This window comes from Heterodontus francisci, chromosome 10, assembly GCF_036365525.1.
Source record: "Heterodontus francisci isolate sHetFra1 chromosome 10, sHetFra1.hap1, whole genome shotgun sequence".
NCBI classification, from domain to species: domain Eukaryota; kingdom Metazoa; phylum Chordata; class Chondrichthyes; order Heterodontiformes; family Heterodontidae; genus Heterodontus; species Heterodontus francisci.
The window spans coordinates 90623500-90642426 of NC_090380.1; the positions used below are offsets into that span (position 1 = coordinate 90623500).

Consider the following 18927-nt stretch of genomic DNA (forward strand, 5'->3'; position numbering starts at 1 on the left):
ATCTTCCTGGAACTACCCATCTGTCTCCCTTAAACAGCATTCCCTCTCTGATTTCTAAGTCCTTGGCTTTGTAAGGTCCTTCTGTGTCTTTGCCATCCTCCTTTTCCTTAATAATTGCCTGTCTTTTAATTGAATGGTTTTAAGATTAGGTTGAAGGGGTATCGACCAGATCCACTGAGATGGTTGCGACCAACCCTGATCAAGGATCCCACAGGGTTCCCTTTCAGCACCTTGCTGTGCCAGTGCATTGGCTTTGCGATTACCTTCCCACCGTGGGCTTTAACTTTATGGATGTAATAGTCCTCATCCCTTCTCTTAACTACCTCCAGTATGGTAGCCAGCATTGGGTCCATAACCAAAAGTTTTCCATCTGCTGACTTGAACCCTCACCTGGCCCAAATGGACAAATATTCAGTGCATGGAATCAGAGCATATAGTGTAGAGAGAGGGAGATTCACTGGGGTGTGTGACAACATCTGTAACAACAGCCAATTGGGCACTGTGGGTATTGGGAGTTTTATAGCAAGTTCTACCTCCTTCTGGGGGTTGTAAACTCCACACCCTGCTTTAGAACATAGAACATAGAAAAATACAGCACAGAACAGGCCCTTCGGCCCACGATGTTGTGCCGATCCTTTGTTCTCTGTCAAGGACAATTTAATCTATACCCCATCATTCTCCTTTATCCATATACCTATCTAAAAGCCGTTTGAAAGTCCCTAAAGTTTCTGACTCAACAACTTCCCCAGGCAAGGCATTCCATGCCCCGACCACTCTCTGGGTAAAGAACCTTCCCCTGACATCCCCCTTATATCTCCCACCCTTCACCTTAAATTTATGACCCCTTGTAACGCTTTGCTCCACCCGGGGAAAAAGTTTCTGACTGTCTACCCTATCTATTCCCCTGATCATCTTATAAACCTCTATCATGTCACCCCTCATCCTTCTCCGTTCTAATGAGAAGAGGCCTAGAATGTTCAGCCTTTCCTCGTAAGACTTATTCTCCATTCCAGGCAACATCCTGGTAAATCTCCTCTGCACCCTCTCCAAGGCTTCCACATCCTTCCTAAAATGAGGCGACCAGAACTGCACACAGTACTCCAAATGAGGCCTTACCAAGGTCCTGTACAGCTGCATCATCACCTCACGGCTCTTAAATTCAATCCCTCTGCTAATGAACGCTAACACCCCATATGCCTTCTTCACAGCCCTATCCACTTGAGTTGCAACTTTCAACGATCTATGCACATAGACCCCAAGGTCTCTCTGCTCCTCCACATGCCCAAGAACCCTACCGTTAACCCAGTATTTTGCATTCGTGTTTGTCCTTCCAAAATGGACGACCTCACACTTTTCAGGGTTAAACTCCATCTGCCACTTTTCAGCCCAGCACTGCAACCTATCCAAGTCCCTTTGCAGACGACAATAGCCCTCCTCGGTATCCACAACTCCACCAACCTTTGTATCATCTGCAAATTTACTGACCCACCCTTCGACTTCCTCATCCAAGTCGTTAATAAAAATCACAAACAGGAGAGGACCCAGAACTGATCCCTGCGGCACGCCACTGGTAACTGGGCTCCAGGCTGAGTATTTACCATCTAAGACCACTCTCTGCCTTCTATCAGTTAGCCAATTCTTAATCCAACTGGCCACATTCCCCACTATCCCATGCCTCCTGACTTTCTCCATAAGTCTACCATGGGGGACCTTATCAAATGCCTTACTAAAATCCATGTACACCACATCCACTGGTTTACCCTCATCCACTTGCTTGGTCACCTGCTCAAAGAATTCAATCAGGCTTGTGAGGCAAGACCTACCCCTCACAAAACCGTGCTGACTGTCCCGAATCAAGCAGTGTCTTTCCAGATGCTCAGAAATCCTATCCCTCAGCACCTTTTCCATCAACTTGCCTACCACCGAAGTAAGACTAACTGGCCTGTAATTCCCAGGGTTGTTCCTATTCCCTTTCTTGAACAGGGGCACAACATTTGCCACCCTCCAATCACCTGGTACCACCCCCGTCAGCAGAGAAGATGAAAAGATCATTGCCAGCGGCTCTGCAATTTCATCCCTTGCTTCCCATAACATCCTTGGATATACCCCGTCAGGCCCGGGAGACTTGTCTATCTTCAAGTTATTCAAAAACCCCAACACATCTTCCCTCCTAACGAGCACTTCCTCGAGCTTACCAGTCTGTTTCACACCGTCCTCTTCAGTAATACACCCCTTCTCATTCGTAAATACCGAAGAGAAGTACTCATTCAAAACCTCACTTATCTCTTCCGGCTCAACACACAGTCTCCCGCTATTGTCCTTGACCGGACCTATGGTCCCCCTAGTCATCCTCATATTTCTGACATACGCGTAAAAGGCCTTGGGGTTTTCTTTTATCCTACCCGCCAAGCATTTTTCATGCCCTCTCTTAGCTCTCCTAATCCCTTTCTTCAGATCCTTCCTGGCCATCTTGTATCCCTCCAGAGCTATGCCTGTGCCCTTTTTCCTCAACTTTATATACGCATCCTTCTTCTTCCTAACAAGACTCTCAACCTCTCTTGTCAACCACGGTTCCCTCACATGACCATCCCTTCCCTGTCTGACAGGGACATGCTTATCAATGGCCCCTACTATCTGCTCCTTGAAAAAGTTCCACATTTCGACCGTGCCCTTCCCTGCCAGCATATGCTCCCAACTTATGCTCCTCAGTTCCTGCCTGACAGCATCATATCTACCCTTCCCCCAATTGTAAACCTTGCCCTGTTGCACATACCTATCCCTCTCCATTACCACAGTGAATGCTACAGAATTGTGATCACTATCTCCAAAGTGCTCGCCCACCAACAGCTCTATCACTTGCCCTGGTTCATTACCTAGTACCAAATCCAATATTGCCTCCCCTCTGGTCGGGCAGTCTACATACTGAGTCAGAAAAGCTTCCTGGACATACTGCACAAACACTACCCCATCCAAACTATTCGATCTAAAGAGTTGCCAATCAATATTTGGGAAGTTGAAATCCCCCATAATTACTACCCTGTGACTTCTGCTCCTTTCCAAAATCTGTTTCCCAATCTGCTCTTCCACCTCCCTGCTGCTATTGGGGGGCCTATAGAAAACTCCCATCAAGGTGACTGCTCCTTTCCTGTTCCTGACCTCAACCCACAGTGCCTCAGTCGGCAGATCCTCCTCGAAAATTCTTTCAGCAGTTGTTACACTATTTCTAACTAACAATGCCACCCCCCCACCTCTTTTACCACCATTCCTAATCTTATGAAAACATCTATAACCAGGTACCTCCAAAAACCATTCCTCCCCCTCACCTATCCACGTTTCAGTGATGGCCACAACATCGTAGTCCCAAGTGCCCATCCACGCCTTCAATTCACTCACCTTATTCCTGATGCTTCTTGCGTTGAAGTATACGCACTTTAACCCTTCTCCGTGCCCATCTGTCCTCTGTGACAGTGCTACCTTCCCCAATACCTCACTACACTCTTTGTCTTTCTGAGTGGACCCACTGGTCCCTGGATTACAAGTCCGGTTCCCATCCCCCTCCCAAACTAGTTTAAACCCTCCCGAACAGTACTAGCAAACCTCCCTCCCAGGATATTGGTGCCCCTCTGGTTCAGATGCAGCCCGTCCTGTTTGAACAGGTCCCATCTTCCCCAGAATGCAGTCCAATTATCCAAGAACTGGAAGCCCTCCCTCCTACACCATTCCTGCAGCCACGTGTTCAGCTGTGCTCTCTCCCTATTCCTAGCCTCACTATCACGTGGCGCCGGCAACAAACCAGAGATAACAACTCTGTCCGTCCGAGCTTTCAGCTTCCAGCCTAACTCCCTAAACTCACTTCTAACATCTGTGCCACCCTTCCTTCCTACGTCGTTGGTGCCAATGTGCACCACGACCTCTGGCTGCTCCCCCTCCCCTTTAAGGATCCTGAAGACGCGATCACAAACATCACGGACCCTGGCACCAGGGAGGCAACAAACCATCCGTGCGTCTCGCCTGCGCCCACAGAACCGCCTGTCCGTACTCCTCACCATCGAGTCCCCGATGACTAGTGCTCTCCCATTCTCCCTCCTTCCCTTCTGAGCCACAGTGCAGGACCCCGTGCCAGAGGCCCGGTCACTGCAGCCTGCCCCCGATAGGCCGTCCCCCCCAACAGTATCTAAAACTGTATACTTGTTGTTGAGGGGAACGACCACAGGAGATCCCTGCACTGACCTCTTCCCACCTCTAACTGTTACCCAGCTGCCTTTGATTTGTGGAGTAACGACCTCCGTGTAGCTTCTATCTATCAACCCCTCAGCTTCCCGAATGATCCTCAGTTCATCCAGCTCCAGCTCCAATTCCCTAACACGGTCTGATAGGAGCTGGAGACGGATGCACTTCCAGCAGGTGAAGTCGGCAGGGCCACCGGAGGTTTCCCTCACCTCGAACATACTGCAGGAGGAGCACTGCACTCCCCTGGCTGCCATTTCTTTTACTCAATTACCCCTTAATTAAGTACAAATATAGATATTAACAAAAACAGTAAATAGCTTACCTGCTCAGTCCTTTTTGGTTAGAGGAGGAGGGTAAAAAGGGTCTTATTATTAGGTTAGAGGAGGAGGATGGGTGGGAGACACTACATGTGTAGTGGCTCGGGTTTACTCAGCTCCGCACCTTTAAGGAAAATACCTTTCCTTTTCCTCTCTACCATAAAGCTTGAACCATCCACGTAGATGTCTCATCTCTCTGGGTGTATTCCTGATTAAAACCTCCCTCAGTTTCCCAAGCGCCTTCCATAGTACATATGTGTGGCCCTCCCTAATAACTAAGGTTAGCTGCTAACTTAGGGTCTTCTAGTCCCACCACCCTGAGATTCCTTCCTTCCAATAATAAAATCCATTTAGCGACTTTGGCACTAGACACTGTTTTTTCCTTAATCCTTCCATCCAATAAATAAACGAATTGTGCTCCTCTTCGCTTTCCAAAAGTAATAACAGGTCATCAACATACTGTATTAACTGATTGGAGAGGTCGAATTCTTGCAGACATGTTGTCATACTCTGATGAAAAATAGAGGAACTATTATGAAATCCCTGTAGAAAAACATGTCCACTTATATTGTTGCCCTCTAAAAATAAAGGCAAACTTATACTGGTCTTCCAGGTGTAAGGGAATTGATCAAAACCTATTTGAAACATCCAGGAAAGTGAAGACTGTAGCCGAACTGGGCATGTTCCTGATTAAATCCACTACTGCTGCTACTGTAGGGGCACAAGCTGGGATGTTTTTACTCAATACCTAATAATCGAAGTCATTCATCAGGAGCTGTCAGCTTCTTGACCAGCCAGATGGGAGAATTACAAGTGTTTCCAGGCTTCGCAAGACTCCTTGCTCGACAAGGGAGATCACTCCCTTCTCCAGGTCCTTTTCTGCCTCCTTAGGAATGTGTATTGTTTCGGCGGTCAGGGTGTAGGTTCAACCTCTACCCTAACCTCAACTGATAATCCATCTGCAATCATGTTTGTGGCTAGGAAATAGTTCCTTATACTCCTGCACTACTGTCCAATTTTTCTTGGGTACTCTAGCCTTCAGCTTTTCTAAGTCATACGGTCCTGCAGGAGCTACACCCAGGCCTCGCCATGTTGCGGGTGTATGACTAATACTTTTTGTGGGATGGAATGGATAAGATAGACAATCATTATGTATATCCACCACAACACTGTGGGCAAACATCTAATCAGATCCCAGTACTCCCATTCCAGGCTGATCCTATCTCATCAGAATACATGTCTATGGAGTTTGGAGGGGTCCTACCTTGAAGTTCATGGGTGAAGGATACAGCCCCAGCCACTGTGTTGCCCATAAGAACATAAGAAATAGGAGCAGGAGTAGGCCATTTGGCCTCTCATTGCTGCTTGCCATTCAATAAGATCATGGATGATCTTATTGTGGCCTTAACTCCACTTGCCTGCCTATCCCCCATAAGCTTCACTCCCTTGTAGATCAAAAATCTGTCTTACTCAGCCTTGAATGTATTCAATGACACAGCCTCCACTGCTCTTTGGGGGAGAGAATTCCAAAGACGAGTGACGCTCCGAGAGAAGAAATTCCTCCTCATCTCTGTCTTAATAGGGGCACATCCTTATTTTTAAACTGTGACCCCTAGGTCTAGAGTTCCGCACGAGGGGAAATCTCCTCTCAGCATCTACCCTGTCAAGCCCCCTCAGAATTTCTTATGTTTCAATAAGATCACCTCTCATTCTTCTAAACTCTAATGAGTAGAGGACCAACCTGCTCAACCTTTCCTCAAAGACAACCCCATCATCCCAAGAATCAGCATAGTGAACCTTCTCTGAACTGCTTCCAATGCCAGTGTATCCCTCCTTAAGTAAAGAGACCAAAACTTTATGTAGTACTCTAGGTGCGGTCTCCCCAATGCAAGTTGTAGCAAGACTGCCCTACTTTTATACTCTATCCCCCTTGCAAAAAATGCCAACATTCCAATTGCTTTCCCAATTACTTGCTGTACCTGCATGCCAATTTTTTGTGATTCATGAACAAGGACACCCACATCCTTCTGTACCACAACATTTTGAAGTCTCTTTTCATGTAAATCATATTCAGCTTTTCTATTCTTCCTGCCAAATTGGACAACCTCACATTTTCTTTCCTACCTAACTTTGTATCATCTGCAAATTTTCCTACAATACACTTGGTCCCTTCATCCAAGTCATTAATAGAGATCGTAAATAGTTGAGGCCCCAGCACTGATCCCTGTGGCACTCCACTAGTTACAGTTTGCCAACCTGAAAATGCCCCATTTATCCTGCCTCTCTTTCCTGTTAGTTAGAAAATCCTCAATCCATGCTAATATATTACCCCCAACACCATGAACTCTTATCTTGTATAGTAACCTTTTATGTGGCACCTTATTGAATGCCTTTTGGAAATCCAAATACACTACATCTACTGGTTCCCCTTTATCCACCCTGCTTGTTACATCCTCAAAGAACTCTAATAAATTTGTCAAACAATGTTTCCCGTTCATAAAACCATATTGACTCTGCCTGATTAGAATTATTAGAATTAGAATATTACAGCGCAGTACAGGCCCTTCGGCCCTCGATGTTGCGCCGACCTGTGAAACCATCTGACCTACACTATTCCATTTTCATCCATATGTCTATCCAATGACCACTTAAATGCCCTTAAAGTTGGCGAGTCTACTACTGCTGCAGGCAGGGCGTTCCACGCCCCTACTACTCTCTGAGTAAAGAAACTACCTCTGACATCTGTCCTATATCTATCACCCCTCAACTTAAAGCTATGTCCCCTCGTGTTTGCCATCACCATCCGAGGAAAAAGACTCTCACTATCCACCCTATCTAACCCTCTGATTATCTTATATGTCTCTATTAAGTCACCTCTCCTCCTCCTTCTCTCCAACGAAAACAACCTCAAGTCCCTCAGCCTTTCCTCGTAAGACCTTCCCTCCATACCAGGCAACATCCTAGTAAATCTCCTCTGCACCCTTTCCAAAGCTTCCACATCCTTCCTATAATGCGGTGACCAGAACTGCACGCAATACTCCAGGTGTGGCCTCACCAGAGTTTTGTACAGCTGCAGTATGACCTCGTGGCTCCGAAACTCGATTGCATTATGATTTTCTAAATGTCCTTCTGCTATTTCCTTAATGATGGAATCTAGCATTTTCCAATGACAGAGTAAGGCTAACTGGCCTATAGTTTCCTGCTTTCTATCTTCCTCCTCATTTGAACAGAGGTGTAATATTTGCAGTTTTCCAATCCGCTGGGACCTTCCAGAATCTAGGGGATTTTAGAAGATTGCAACCAATGAATCCACTATCTCTGCAGCCACTTCTTTTAAGACCCTTGGATGCAGGCCATCACGTCCAGGGGACTTTTCAGCCTTTAGTCCCAAATGTTTTCCTAGTACTTTTTCTCTAATGATAGTGATTGTTTTAAGTTCCTCCCTTTGTTTTGCCTCTTGATTTTCCAGTATTCCTAGGATGCTTTTTGTGTCTTCTGCTGTGAAGCCAGATACAAAATACTTGTTCAAAGTCTCTGCCATTTCCTTGTTTCCCATTATTAATTCCCTAGTCTCATCCTCTAAGAGACCAACAATTAATTTAGCTACTAACTTTTTTTTATATATTTGTAGAAGCTTTTAGTGTATGTTTTTATATTTCTTGCTAGTTTGCCCTCATACTCTAATTTCTCAATTTTTTTTCATCATCCTCTGCTGGTTTCTAAAATTTTCCCACTTTTCCAGCCTACCACTAATCTTTGCAGCATTGTATACCTTTTCTTTCAATTTGATACCATCCTTAACTCCCTTAATTAGCCATAGATGGTACATCCTTCTCAGAGTCTTTCTTTTTCAATGGAATACATCTTTGAGAGTTATAAAATATATCCTTAAATGTCTGCCACTGCTTCTCTACTCTCTTACCTTTTAACTTATTTTTCCAGTCCACTTTGGTCAACTCTGTCTTCATACCCTTATAATTGCCTTTATTTGCGTATCAGACACTAGCTTCAGACCCAGATTTCTCACCTTCAGACTGAATGTGAACTTCATGATGTTATGATCAGTCTTGCCTAGAGTATCTTTTACTAGTCATACGATTCGCCAGGACATTGGTCCCAGTGCGGTTTAGGTGTAGACCATCCAAACGGTAGACCACCTCCTTTCCCCAGTGCTAGTGCCAGTGCCCCATGAATCAAAACCCTTTTCTCCCACACCAACCTTTGAGCCACGCAATCAACTCTCTGATCCTATTTACCCTATGCCAATTTGCTTGTGGCTCAGGTAGTAATTCAGAGATGACTACCTTTGTGGTTCTTTTTAATTTAGTCCCTAGCTCATACTCCCTCAACAGAACCTTTTTTTTTAGCTGTCCCTATGTCATTGGTACTCACATGGACCACAACAACTGGATCCTTGCCCTCCACTCCAAGTTTCTCTCTGGCCCCGAGGAGATGTTCTTAACCCTGGCACCGGGCAGGCAACACAGCCTTCAGGACTCGCGCTCTTGGCTGCAGAGAATAGTATCTATTCCCCTAACTATACTATCCCCTGCTACTACTACATTCATTTTTACTCCCCCCCCCCCCCCCCCACTTGAATGGCCCCCTGCACTAAGGTGCTGTGGTCAGTTTGCTTATCTTCCCTGCAGTCTCTGCTCTAGTCCACACAATTTGCAAGAACCTTGAACCTGTTGGACACATACATGGGCTGAGGCTAGCTACCTTCTGGATCCCCATACCTGCCTCACTCTTAGTCACACCCTCCTGACACACAGGGTTCACCGCTAGACCATGGGGAATTCATGGAAGAGGGTGAATCTGCTGCTTTCTTTCAAATGATGCACAAAAAATGCATTAAGTATGGAACTAGATAGGATTCGAACAGCCACTGTGCCCTCTTACTAAATAAAATAAGAAAATTCATATCCTTTTGTTTTATCCATCTACAAATGATTCACATAGAAAATTTCTACTAAAGATTATCTGTTAATGCTGGAGCCATCTAGAAAAGATTATGCTGATTTTTATTTGTGTGGTCTGTTTGCACGGTGTGATGGCCTTTTCACACTGCCATGTTTCTAATGGAAGATCCTTAGCAAGAACAGGGCAGTATAAGCTTCCCAACAACAACAGCAACTTGCATTTATGTGGTGCCTTTAACATAGAAAAACATCCCAACACATTTCACAGCCGCACAGTCAGACAAAAAAAGATATTGAGAGGAGTGACTAAAGCTTCGCCAGAGGTGAGTTTGAAGAATGGTCTAAAAGGAAGAGTGGGAAGTGGACAGACATGCAGGTTTAGCAAGCATGTAAAGCCTAGACGGTTGAAGGGAGTGGAGAATGCACTGGAGGATAGAGTTGGAGGAATATGGAGTTTTTGGAGGGTTGTATGATTACAGACGTTGACAATGAGAGGGACAGGTAATACAATGAAAGGGTTTAAATATGAGGATGAAAATTTGAAATGAGGCATTAGGCAGCTGGGAGCCAATGTATCTCAGAGAGCATAGGGATGATGGTGCAGGACTTAGCATGGGATAGAATATAAAAACAGAGTTGAGATTGAGCTGAAATTTGTGCAAGGTAGAAGATGGGAGGTGGAACAGGAGAGTATTGGATTAGTAAGACGTCGCCCATTTAGGCTGAGATAAGGAGAAATTTGTTCACTCAGAAGGTTTTGAATCTTTGGAATTCTCTATCCCAGAGAGCTGCTCAGTCGTTGAGTATATTCAAAACTGAGATTGATAGATTTTTGGACAGTATGGGAATCAAGGGATTATGGGTTTGTGGGTGGGGGGCATGGAGGGAAAGTGGCCATAGAGACATAGTGTCATTACAGCACAGACGGAGGCCATTCAGTCCACTAAGTCTTTGCTAGTTAACTTTTTCCTCATTATTGTTTCTAAAACCTTCCTCACCACTGATGTTAAACTGACTGGCCCATAGTTACTCGGAATGTTCTTGCACCCTTTCCTGAACAAGGGTGTCACATTTGCCACTTTCCAATCCTCTGACACTTCCCCCGTATCTAGGGAAGATTGGAAGATAATGGTAATCCCTTCTACTACCTCCAGCCCCGCTTCCTTTAGCAATCTGGTATGCAAACCATCCAAACCAGGCAACTTATCCACTCCAAGCATAGCTGGCCTTTCCAGTACATCCTGCCTGTCAATTTTTTCCCTATCCATTACCTCTACCATCTCTGCTTCTACCAATATTTTGTCAGCATCCTCTTCCTTAGTAAACACTGATACAAAGTGCTCATTAAATATTCTAGTGTTGCCCTGCCCTGCACCTCTAAGCATATATCATCCTCTTTGTCCCTAATAGGCCCCATTCCGTCTGTTACTACACACTTACTATTTACATGCCGGTAGAAAATTTTTGGGGGGGTTTCCTTTTATGTTGACTGCCATTCTATTTTCATATTCTCTCTCTTTCAGTCTTTACCTCTTCATTTCCCTCTCAACTTATTGTATTTGACCTGGTTCTCACTTGAAGAAGTCACCCGACGTGCACCATACACCCTGTTCTTTCTTTTTGTTTCATCATATTCTCTATTTCCCTCGTCATCCAAGGAGACCTGGCTTTGGTACCTTTACCTTTTGCCCTTTATGGAATGTACCTAGCCTATACCTGAAAGATCACCCTTTGCTCTGTTAGAGATTTTCTGTCAATCTTTGGTTCCATTTTACCCTGGCTAGGTCCCCTCTCAATGTATTGAAGTTAGTCCTCTTCCAATTTATAAGTTATACCTTAGATTGTTCCTTTGCTCTTCTCCATTGCTAATCTAAATCTTATGATACAATAATCATTCTTAACCAAATGTTCCCTCACAGACACTTGGTCCACTTAATCCACTTCATTCCCCAACACCAGATTCATGAATGGCTCCTTGGACTGGGAACATACTGGTCAAAGAAGTTCTCCTGAGCACATTTCAGAAATTCCTCCCGCTCCTTATCCTTTACTCTATCACTATTCCAATTGATATTTGGGTCATTTAAGTCCCACCCCCCAATATCATCACTGTCGTTCTTGCACATCTCTGTAATTTCCCTGCAGATTTGCTCCACGCTCACTCACTCACACTCACTCACGCTCTGTTCCCCCCCTCACCCCTTGTAACTTGGAGGTATCCGAGAACTGAAAGGCATTGGTTCAGGGATGGGATGAGCCTCAGCGGAGGTTTGGTTTAACGGGCATGGAGAGTATCATTAATTTGCAAATTCATATCCGACGGTAGGATGTTTGACTGTAGTATGTGCAGTTAGAAGTCAGGTCTGATTCTTCAGGCAACAAGGAATGACAGTGTGGTTACTTGAAGCCCCATTACTGATATCCTCAGCTTGTGTCTGCTCTGGTGCAGCTGTAAATGTTGAATGAACTGCATTTGCATGTGGTCACATACTTTCTGCAGAAGAGGTCATTCAGAGCTGTGGCAGGCTTTTATTTCTGGGGGTGGGGGTGGGGGGAAGAAATTGGCAATGGTAAATGATCACAGCCAGGTTCAGGATATAAAATTATCACTGGGAATATTATGTTGGCTGTCAGAATTGTATTTAATTGCCAGCGGTTTATGTAGTTTATGACTTTGTTGCAATCCATGTTATTTATAAATTATCAATGTTCTTAATCAACTGTTAGATATTTCGCATGCCTTTGGATTCAGAGGTGCGTACAAAAGTCAGAGATGTTGCAGGAAAAGTCCAAGATCTCCAGCTAGATCCACTTCAGGGCTACCTGTATTGGACAACAGCACAGAGTGTAGAATATGCACGGATGAATGGTGACCAAGCAGGCTTGATTGAGGAACTGCCTAATTTCTCTGGTAAACAGGTGAAATCAGACTTCAGACACTATTTGCAGAGTTTAACTACAAGTCAAGGTTTGTGGATAAATTGTGTTTCTCTAAATATTTTGTTTTTAGATTTCAGGATTGACTCTGGATTTTGACCTTGGAGCACTCTGTTGGCTTACTCAGGATAATATTAGACTTGAAATAAATCAAGCAGAGCTTATCAGGAAAGGGTAAGTGAATAACTGGAAACTGACAATTAGAACAACAAACGCCACACTCAAGAAAGAAATACTTGTGTGTACCTAACACCTTTCACAACCTCATGGTGCTTTGCACCTAATCAACTACTTTCCTTGAAGCGTAGTCAATGTTACAATGTAGAAAAAGTGGCAACCAAATTGCATGTAGGACGGTTTCACAAAACAATATGATAATGACCAGGTAATCTGTTCTGGCCAACATACCCAGCTTATACACACTACTGAGTCAACGGCGCTTGAGATGGCTTGGCCATGTGAGCCGCATGGAAGATGGCAGGATTCCCAAAGACACATTGTACAGCGAGCTCGCCACTGGTATCAGACCCATCGGCCGTCCATGTCTCCGTTTTAAAGACGTCTGCAAACATGACATGAAATCCTGTGACATTGATCACAAGTCGTGGGAGTCAGTTGCCAGCGTTCGCCAGAGCTGGCGGACAGCCATAAAGGTGGGGCTGAAGTGTGGCGAGTCGAAGAGACTTAGCAGTTGGCAGGAAAAAAGACAGAGGCGCAAGGGAAGAGCCAACTGTGTAACAGCCCCGACAATCAAATTTTTCTGCAGCACCTGTGGAAGAGCCTGTCATTCTAGAATTGGCCTTTATAGCCACTCCAGGCGCTGCTCCACACACCACTGACCTCCTCCAGGCGCTTACCCATTGTCTCTCAAGATAGGGAGGCCAAAGAAAATCTGTTCTGGTGATGCTCGTTGAGGGATAATTATTAGTTAGGACACTGGGAGAACTCCCCTGCTCGTCTTCAAATAGTGCCATGACACCTTTGTCATCTACCTGAGATGGCAAACAGGGCCTCAGTTTAACATCTCGTCTGTAATGGTCTGCAGTAAAACCCAAGAAATTGGCGGGTTGGAGTCGGGTTCCTGACGGGCTCAGAATGTTTGGCCATTTAACCCTGCACTTGCGTTAAAATTTTCCCAAAAGTTTCTGCACAAAGACTATTGTTTTGAAACTGTTTAAAACATCTTGGATGATGCCAAGAAGCACTTATTTTTGAAGGAAAGTGAGAAATTCATGATGGTTTCATTTAATAGCTGTGAATATCAGTCACTGCAGTAAATTAAATTCAAATTTGGGATTCTAGAAGACGCGTAGGTTATGAGTGGGCTGAACTTTATGAGCGCGCTGAGCTGAGCGTCTGCGATATTTCATGCGGGAGCTCATTTAAATACTGGCTGCAGCTGCTCCGTCCAGGCAACAGTGTCCAGCACCACTGCGCAGGCGCCTGCACCATTTTTAAAGGGCTTCAGGCCCTTCACTTTTATTTACATGTTTAAAGGTGCTGTTTTGGTAGTAAGTGCAGAAAATCTAAATTTATATTTAATTCCCCTCTTCCCTGCCCCCCCCCCCCACTGAGTTCTGAATTAATAAATTAACATTTTCCACCCAAAAAAACACTTTTGAAAATGCTGAGCTTTAACCCCCCACCTTCAGAGCAATTGACCCTCAAGCCCTTCTCACCATCCCCACAACCAGTCGGAGCAGTTTTTCCTGCTCCCACACCCATTCCGACCTGCAGATTTCACTCTTCCCCCCTGCCCCACCAGTGTCATGCCCTCGGAACTCTGAACAGAGTTCCGAAAACGCAGGAGTTCCGGCCAACGGCTGGAATATCGTTGTGGGACGGCCGTCGCTACCAGGTAAGTAATTATTCTTTTTAATTTTACTATCATTTGCATATTAAAATGAGGGCCCCGCCGCTTGGCTGCAGGGGAGGGAGGGCCACACCGAGGCCCTGCCACCAGCGGTAAAATGCAGCGGGACCTTCCTGGCATCGCGGGTCGTGGCGGGGCTCTCCCGGAAGAATTTTCCGTGACCCCCGCCACGACCCCTGATGCTGGAGGACTAATAAAGTTCAGCCCAGTGTCTCTAATCTCAGTGATCCCTCGCCACGTAAATGTAATTGTTATTTAAATGCAGAGTATTGATTATTAGGAGCATCAATGCATTGATCGGATTATGTTGAACATTAACATTGTTTTACATTCTTTTTCAACATGCTAAGGAGTAGATTGTAATTATTCACTGCTATTTGTTCTAAAAACACATTGCTGTTTTCTCGTGGCACAGGAACAGAGGCACAGTTAAAAGGATCTTTTCTTCCGATTCTTTGAAAACCTCACAACACATGCTTCAGTACTACTGTGGCAAATTGGTTTGGATTAATGAAAACGGGGGTCTGCAAATTGTAGAAATGGGAAAAAAACAAACTGTTCATATCTCTAGTGGCGTGCCCTTCACAGCATTTACTGTAGTACATCAGAAGCCACTACCAGGTTAGTCACAGTACACATTTGATAAATTGCGTGTGTGTGTACACCCAAATTAATAAAAGTTGTTCAACCATGTGTTAGAATGTCATATTTTCTATTATTAGTGAGGCTGCTATAGGTACATAAAAAGCATAAATCTATGTATGGGTTTCTAAACCAGTTGATAAGATAGTGGTCTGAGTGTCGATTTTCTGAGATGATTTGAGTAGATTTTAATAGGTTCACATTTATGTTGCAATTTAGATATGTTCATTATTTTGTGCTTATGTTCTGAAACTATTGATCATTGCTCTGTAATACTTGTGCATCAATTCCCTTTCTTGTGCACTGGCTGTCTTATGTGAGAGATGTCTCATTCTGCATTGGCTGCATGGTTCTTGTAACATCTGTCTTTGCTTCATTTGGCCTTTCATTTATTTTTCTTCCCTGGCTTTACTTGTTTCATGACTTTGCCTTGTTCTCTTCTGGTAATGTGTTACCCCCTCATTCTGCTCTTAACCTATACTTTCTCTGGCTTTATTCCGATTCACACTAGTCATGAAAAATAAAGTTTATTCAATGCTTCAATTTGGAATATGCTTCACAAGTCCTAATATCAAGCTTTTCTGATGGCTGAGTGAGTTTATCCAAGTGAGCAGCTAAACCATACAGACCAGATGTCTCTGGTTCGATTCATGGTCTGTGCAAAGGTAGCTAGTCTGAGTCATGTTACAATAGGGCTGCCAAAATCAGCTTCCATGTACCCGGGTTAGGGAGGGCTAACTTCCTGTTTTTCATTCCGAGCTCATGCAGCCTCATTAACTTTCTAAAACCTACCTTTTTTTCTGTTTTTGATAAATGACATGACCACACTAAATAGGCATTTGCTGCAGGCCAGTATCTTCAGTGTAGGGAATTAGTTTGCTTAAATAGAATGTAAACAGTTAATAGCTCTTATATTTAGAAGAGAAATGGATTATAGCTGGGAAGTACTTTTAGCACAAAGTAATTTATCGTTTTATGTGCCCCGCAGGATTTGCTTCCACCACATTCCTGTTTTTCATTCCAAGAGTTGGGTACAGAGCCTGAATGACCTAGGTTTATTAACAGAAAACTTAACCGATGTCATGTAAACAAATTTCCATGGATTACTTTCTTCAGCCATTTAATTCCACCAAGATCTTTATTTTAAAACACCCTACTCTCCCCCTCAAAACACTTTTCTATCCAATTCTCTAGAATGTTTGTTCAATGTCTCGTCAAATATATTTTTTGGGGAGACAGGTGATGAACTTTTCACCGTGCAATCAAATAAATCTCCTGGAGGCTGAATGTGCAGAATGCTATTGAGACAGAAGTGTCTGAAGCTCGTTCAGTTTGCACTTCCATTAGAAAGAGACTGCATGGAAATAGGAGCCCATATGGCTTGAGTTTCATAGTGAAAAATCAAGTTGCTCAATAACTTCTGAAGCATTTATAAAATCTTTATTAAGTGCCAGATCAATTGTCCACATTGGTATCAAATCTTTGTTAAGAGCTTCTTGTAGTGCATGCAGATTTGCTTAGTAATTATATTTGCATTCATTTATGTATTACTTTCCATTTAGATGGTTTCTCTAATTTCCCAGTTGTAATTCCTAATCCAGTTCCAGCATCTTCATTTAAAATACAAGGGAACTCCTCCAGGATCTGTATTACATGGGAAAGTGCAAGCAATGTGAACTATGGTATACTGTATTATCGGTTTGAATCACGAGCCCTTCTGAAAGTTGAGGTACTTTGCGTTTTAGATGGATTTCAGTTACATATTAAGTTGCTTTTTGTTGATGTAAACACATTCCCTTCACTGTATTATGTTTTAACGTTGTTGTCAGAAGCATTAATGTATAACTTGAGCAGATCATTTACACCATATGAAAATTACACAACGGTATTTGATTTTGAAAGTGAGAAAGTCCATGTAGGTTTTAATAAGCACAGTTTAGCAATTTTTTCATTCATGGAATGTGGGCATCGCTGGCTAGGCCAGCATTTATTGCCCATCCCTAATTGCACTTGAGAAAGTGGTGGTGAGCTGTCTTCTTGAACTGCTGAAGTTGTTGGGATGTAGGTGCACCCACAATGCTGTTAGGAAGGGAGTTCCAGGATTTTGACACAGTGAAGGAACGATGATGCAGAAAAGATTCATGAGAATGGTACCAGGGATGAGGAATTTCAGTTATGAAGATAGATTGGAGAAGTTAGGACTGTTTTCCTTGAAGAGAAGGCTGAGAGGTGATTTGATTGAGGTATTCAAAATCATGAGGGGTCTGGCCAGAGTAGATAGAGAGAAAGTTTCCACTCCTGAAAGGATTGAGAACGAAAGGGCACAGCTTTAAAGTATTTGGTAAGAGAAGCAAAAGTGACATTAGGAAAAACTTTTTCATGCAGCGAGGGTTAAGGTCTGGAATGCCCTGTCTGAGAACGTGATGGAGGCAGGTTCAACTGAAACATTCAAAAGGGAATATGAAAAGGAAGAATGTGCAGGGTTAGGGGGAGAAGGCAGGGGAATGGAACAGAGGGAGTTGCTCTTTCAGAGAGCTGGTGCAGACACGATGGGCCGAATGGCCTCCTTCTGCGCTGTAACTATTCTGTGATAGTTCCAAGTTAGGATAGTGTGCGGCTTGGAAGGGAACTTGCAGGTGGTGGCGGTCCTATGCATCAGCTGCTCTTGTCCTTCTAGGTGGTAGAGGTCGCGCGTTTGGAAGGTCCTGTCGAAGGAGCCTTGGTGAGTTGCTGCAGTGCATCTTGTAGACAGTACACACTGCTGTCACTGTGTCAGTGGTGAAGGGAGGGAATGTCGAAGGTGGTGATGGGGTGCCAATCAAGCAGGCTTCTTTGTCCAGGAAGTTGTCAAGTTTCTTGAGTGTTGTTGGAGCTGCACCCATCCAGGCAAGTGCATCTGACCTGAGCCTTGTAGATGGTGGACAGACATTGGGGAGTTGGGAGGTGAATTACTAGCTGTAGAATTCCCAGCCTCTGACCGACTCTTGTAGCCACAGTATTTATGTGGCTGGTCAATGGTAACCCCCAGGATGTTGATAGTGGGGGTTCAGCGATGGTAATGCCTTTGAACATTAAGGGGAGATGGTTAGATTCTCTCTTGTTTGAGGTGGTTATTGCCTGGCACTTGTGTGGTGTGAATGTTACTTACCACTTATCAGCTCAAGTTTGGATGTTGTTCAGATCTTGCTGCATCTGGACAAAGACTGCTTCGTCGTCTAAGAGTCGCTGATGGTGCTGAAAAATGCACAATCATCAGCGAACATTGGGGCTTCTTGTTGTCATCTTCAAGTATGGCAGTCAACTTTCAAATATCATACAGAACATACAGCACAGAAACAGGCCTTTCAGCTATATCTAATACCCATTTGTCCTTCACTGCCCATGGTCCCAGGACTGTTGCTGTGCTGCCTGATATAAAGTTGTGTATGAACAAGAACTTTTTGAAGCTCAATATTGACAAGAGACAAAGCCATCCTGTTCAAGCCCTGCCAAAAACTCAATGTCTTAGCCTCAGACCAATTGTTTGGTCCGGCAGGAACATCACTGTCTTCACTCTGATTCCATCCCTTGTCCTTGTTGACCATCTGATTTCTATCCTGTAGAAACTCCAACTCGTGGAACTTCACCATCCTTATCCTATCCTGCACAAGCTATGTTAACCTATTACCTTGCTGATCTCCTGTGACTCCCAGTCACTCAATATATTGACTTTAAAATCTTAATATAAAAATAAAATACTGAGGATGCTGGAAATCTGAAATAAAGACAGAAAATGCTGGAAATACTTAGCAGGTCTGGCAGCATCTGTGGAAAGTGAAACAGAGTTGACGTTTCAGGTCGATGATAGATGTCAGGTGAATTCTTCAAGTGAGAACCAGGCCAAATGCAATAAGTTGAGAGGGGAAGTGAAGAGGAAGATAAGACTGGCAAAGGGGGAATATGAGAATAGAATGGCAGTTAACATAAAAAGGAACCCAAAAATCTTCTACCAGCATGTAAATAGTAA

General features: G+C 44.1%; 1 protein-coding gene across 1 annotated transcript in view; it reads left to right on the forward strand.

Annotated features, from left to right (window-relative positions):
- ros1 (c-ros oncogene 1, receptor tyrosine kinase) overlaps positions 1 to 18927 on the forward strand; it is a 225732-nt gene that overhangs the window by 48408 nt on the left and 158397 nt on the right. Inside the window, exons 14-17 of the mRNA XM_068040000.1 lie at positions 12197 to 12388; positions 12480 to 12580; positions 14695 to 14900; positions 16484 to 16650. Coding sequence (XP_067896101.1) covers positions 12197 to 12388; positions 12480 to 12580; positions 14695 to 14900; positions 16484 to 16650 — 666 coding nt within the window. The remainder of the gene's footprint in view (positions 1 to 12196; positions 12389 to 12479; positions 12581 to 14694; positions 14901 to 16483; positions 16651 to 18927) is intronic.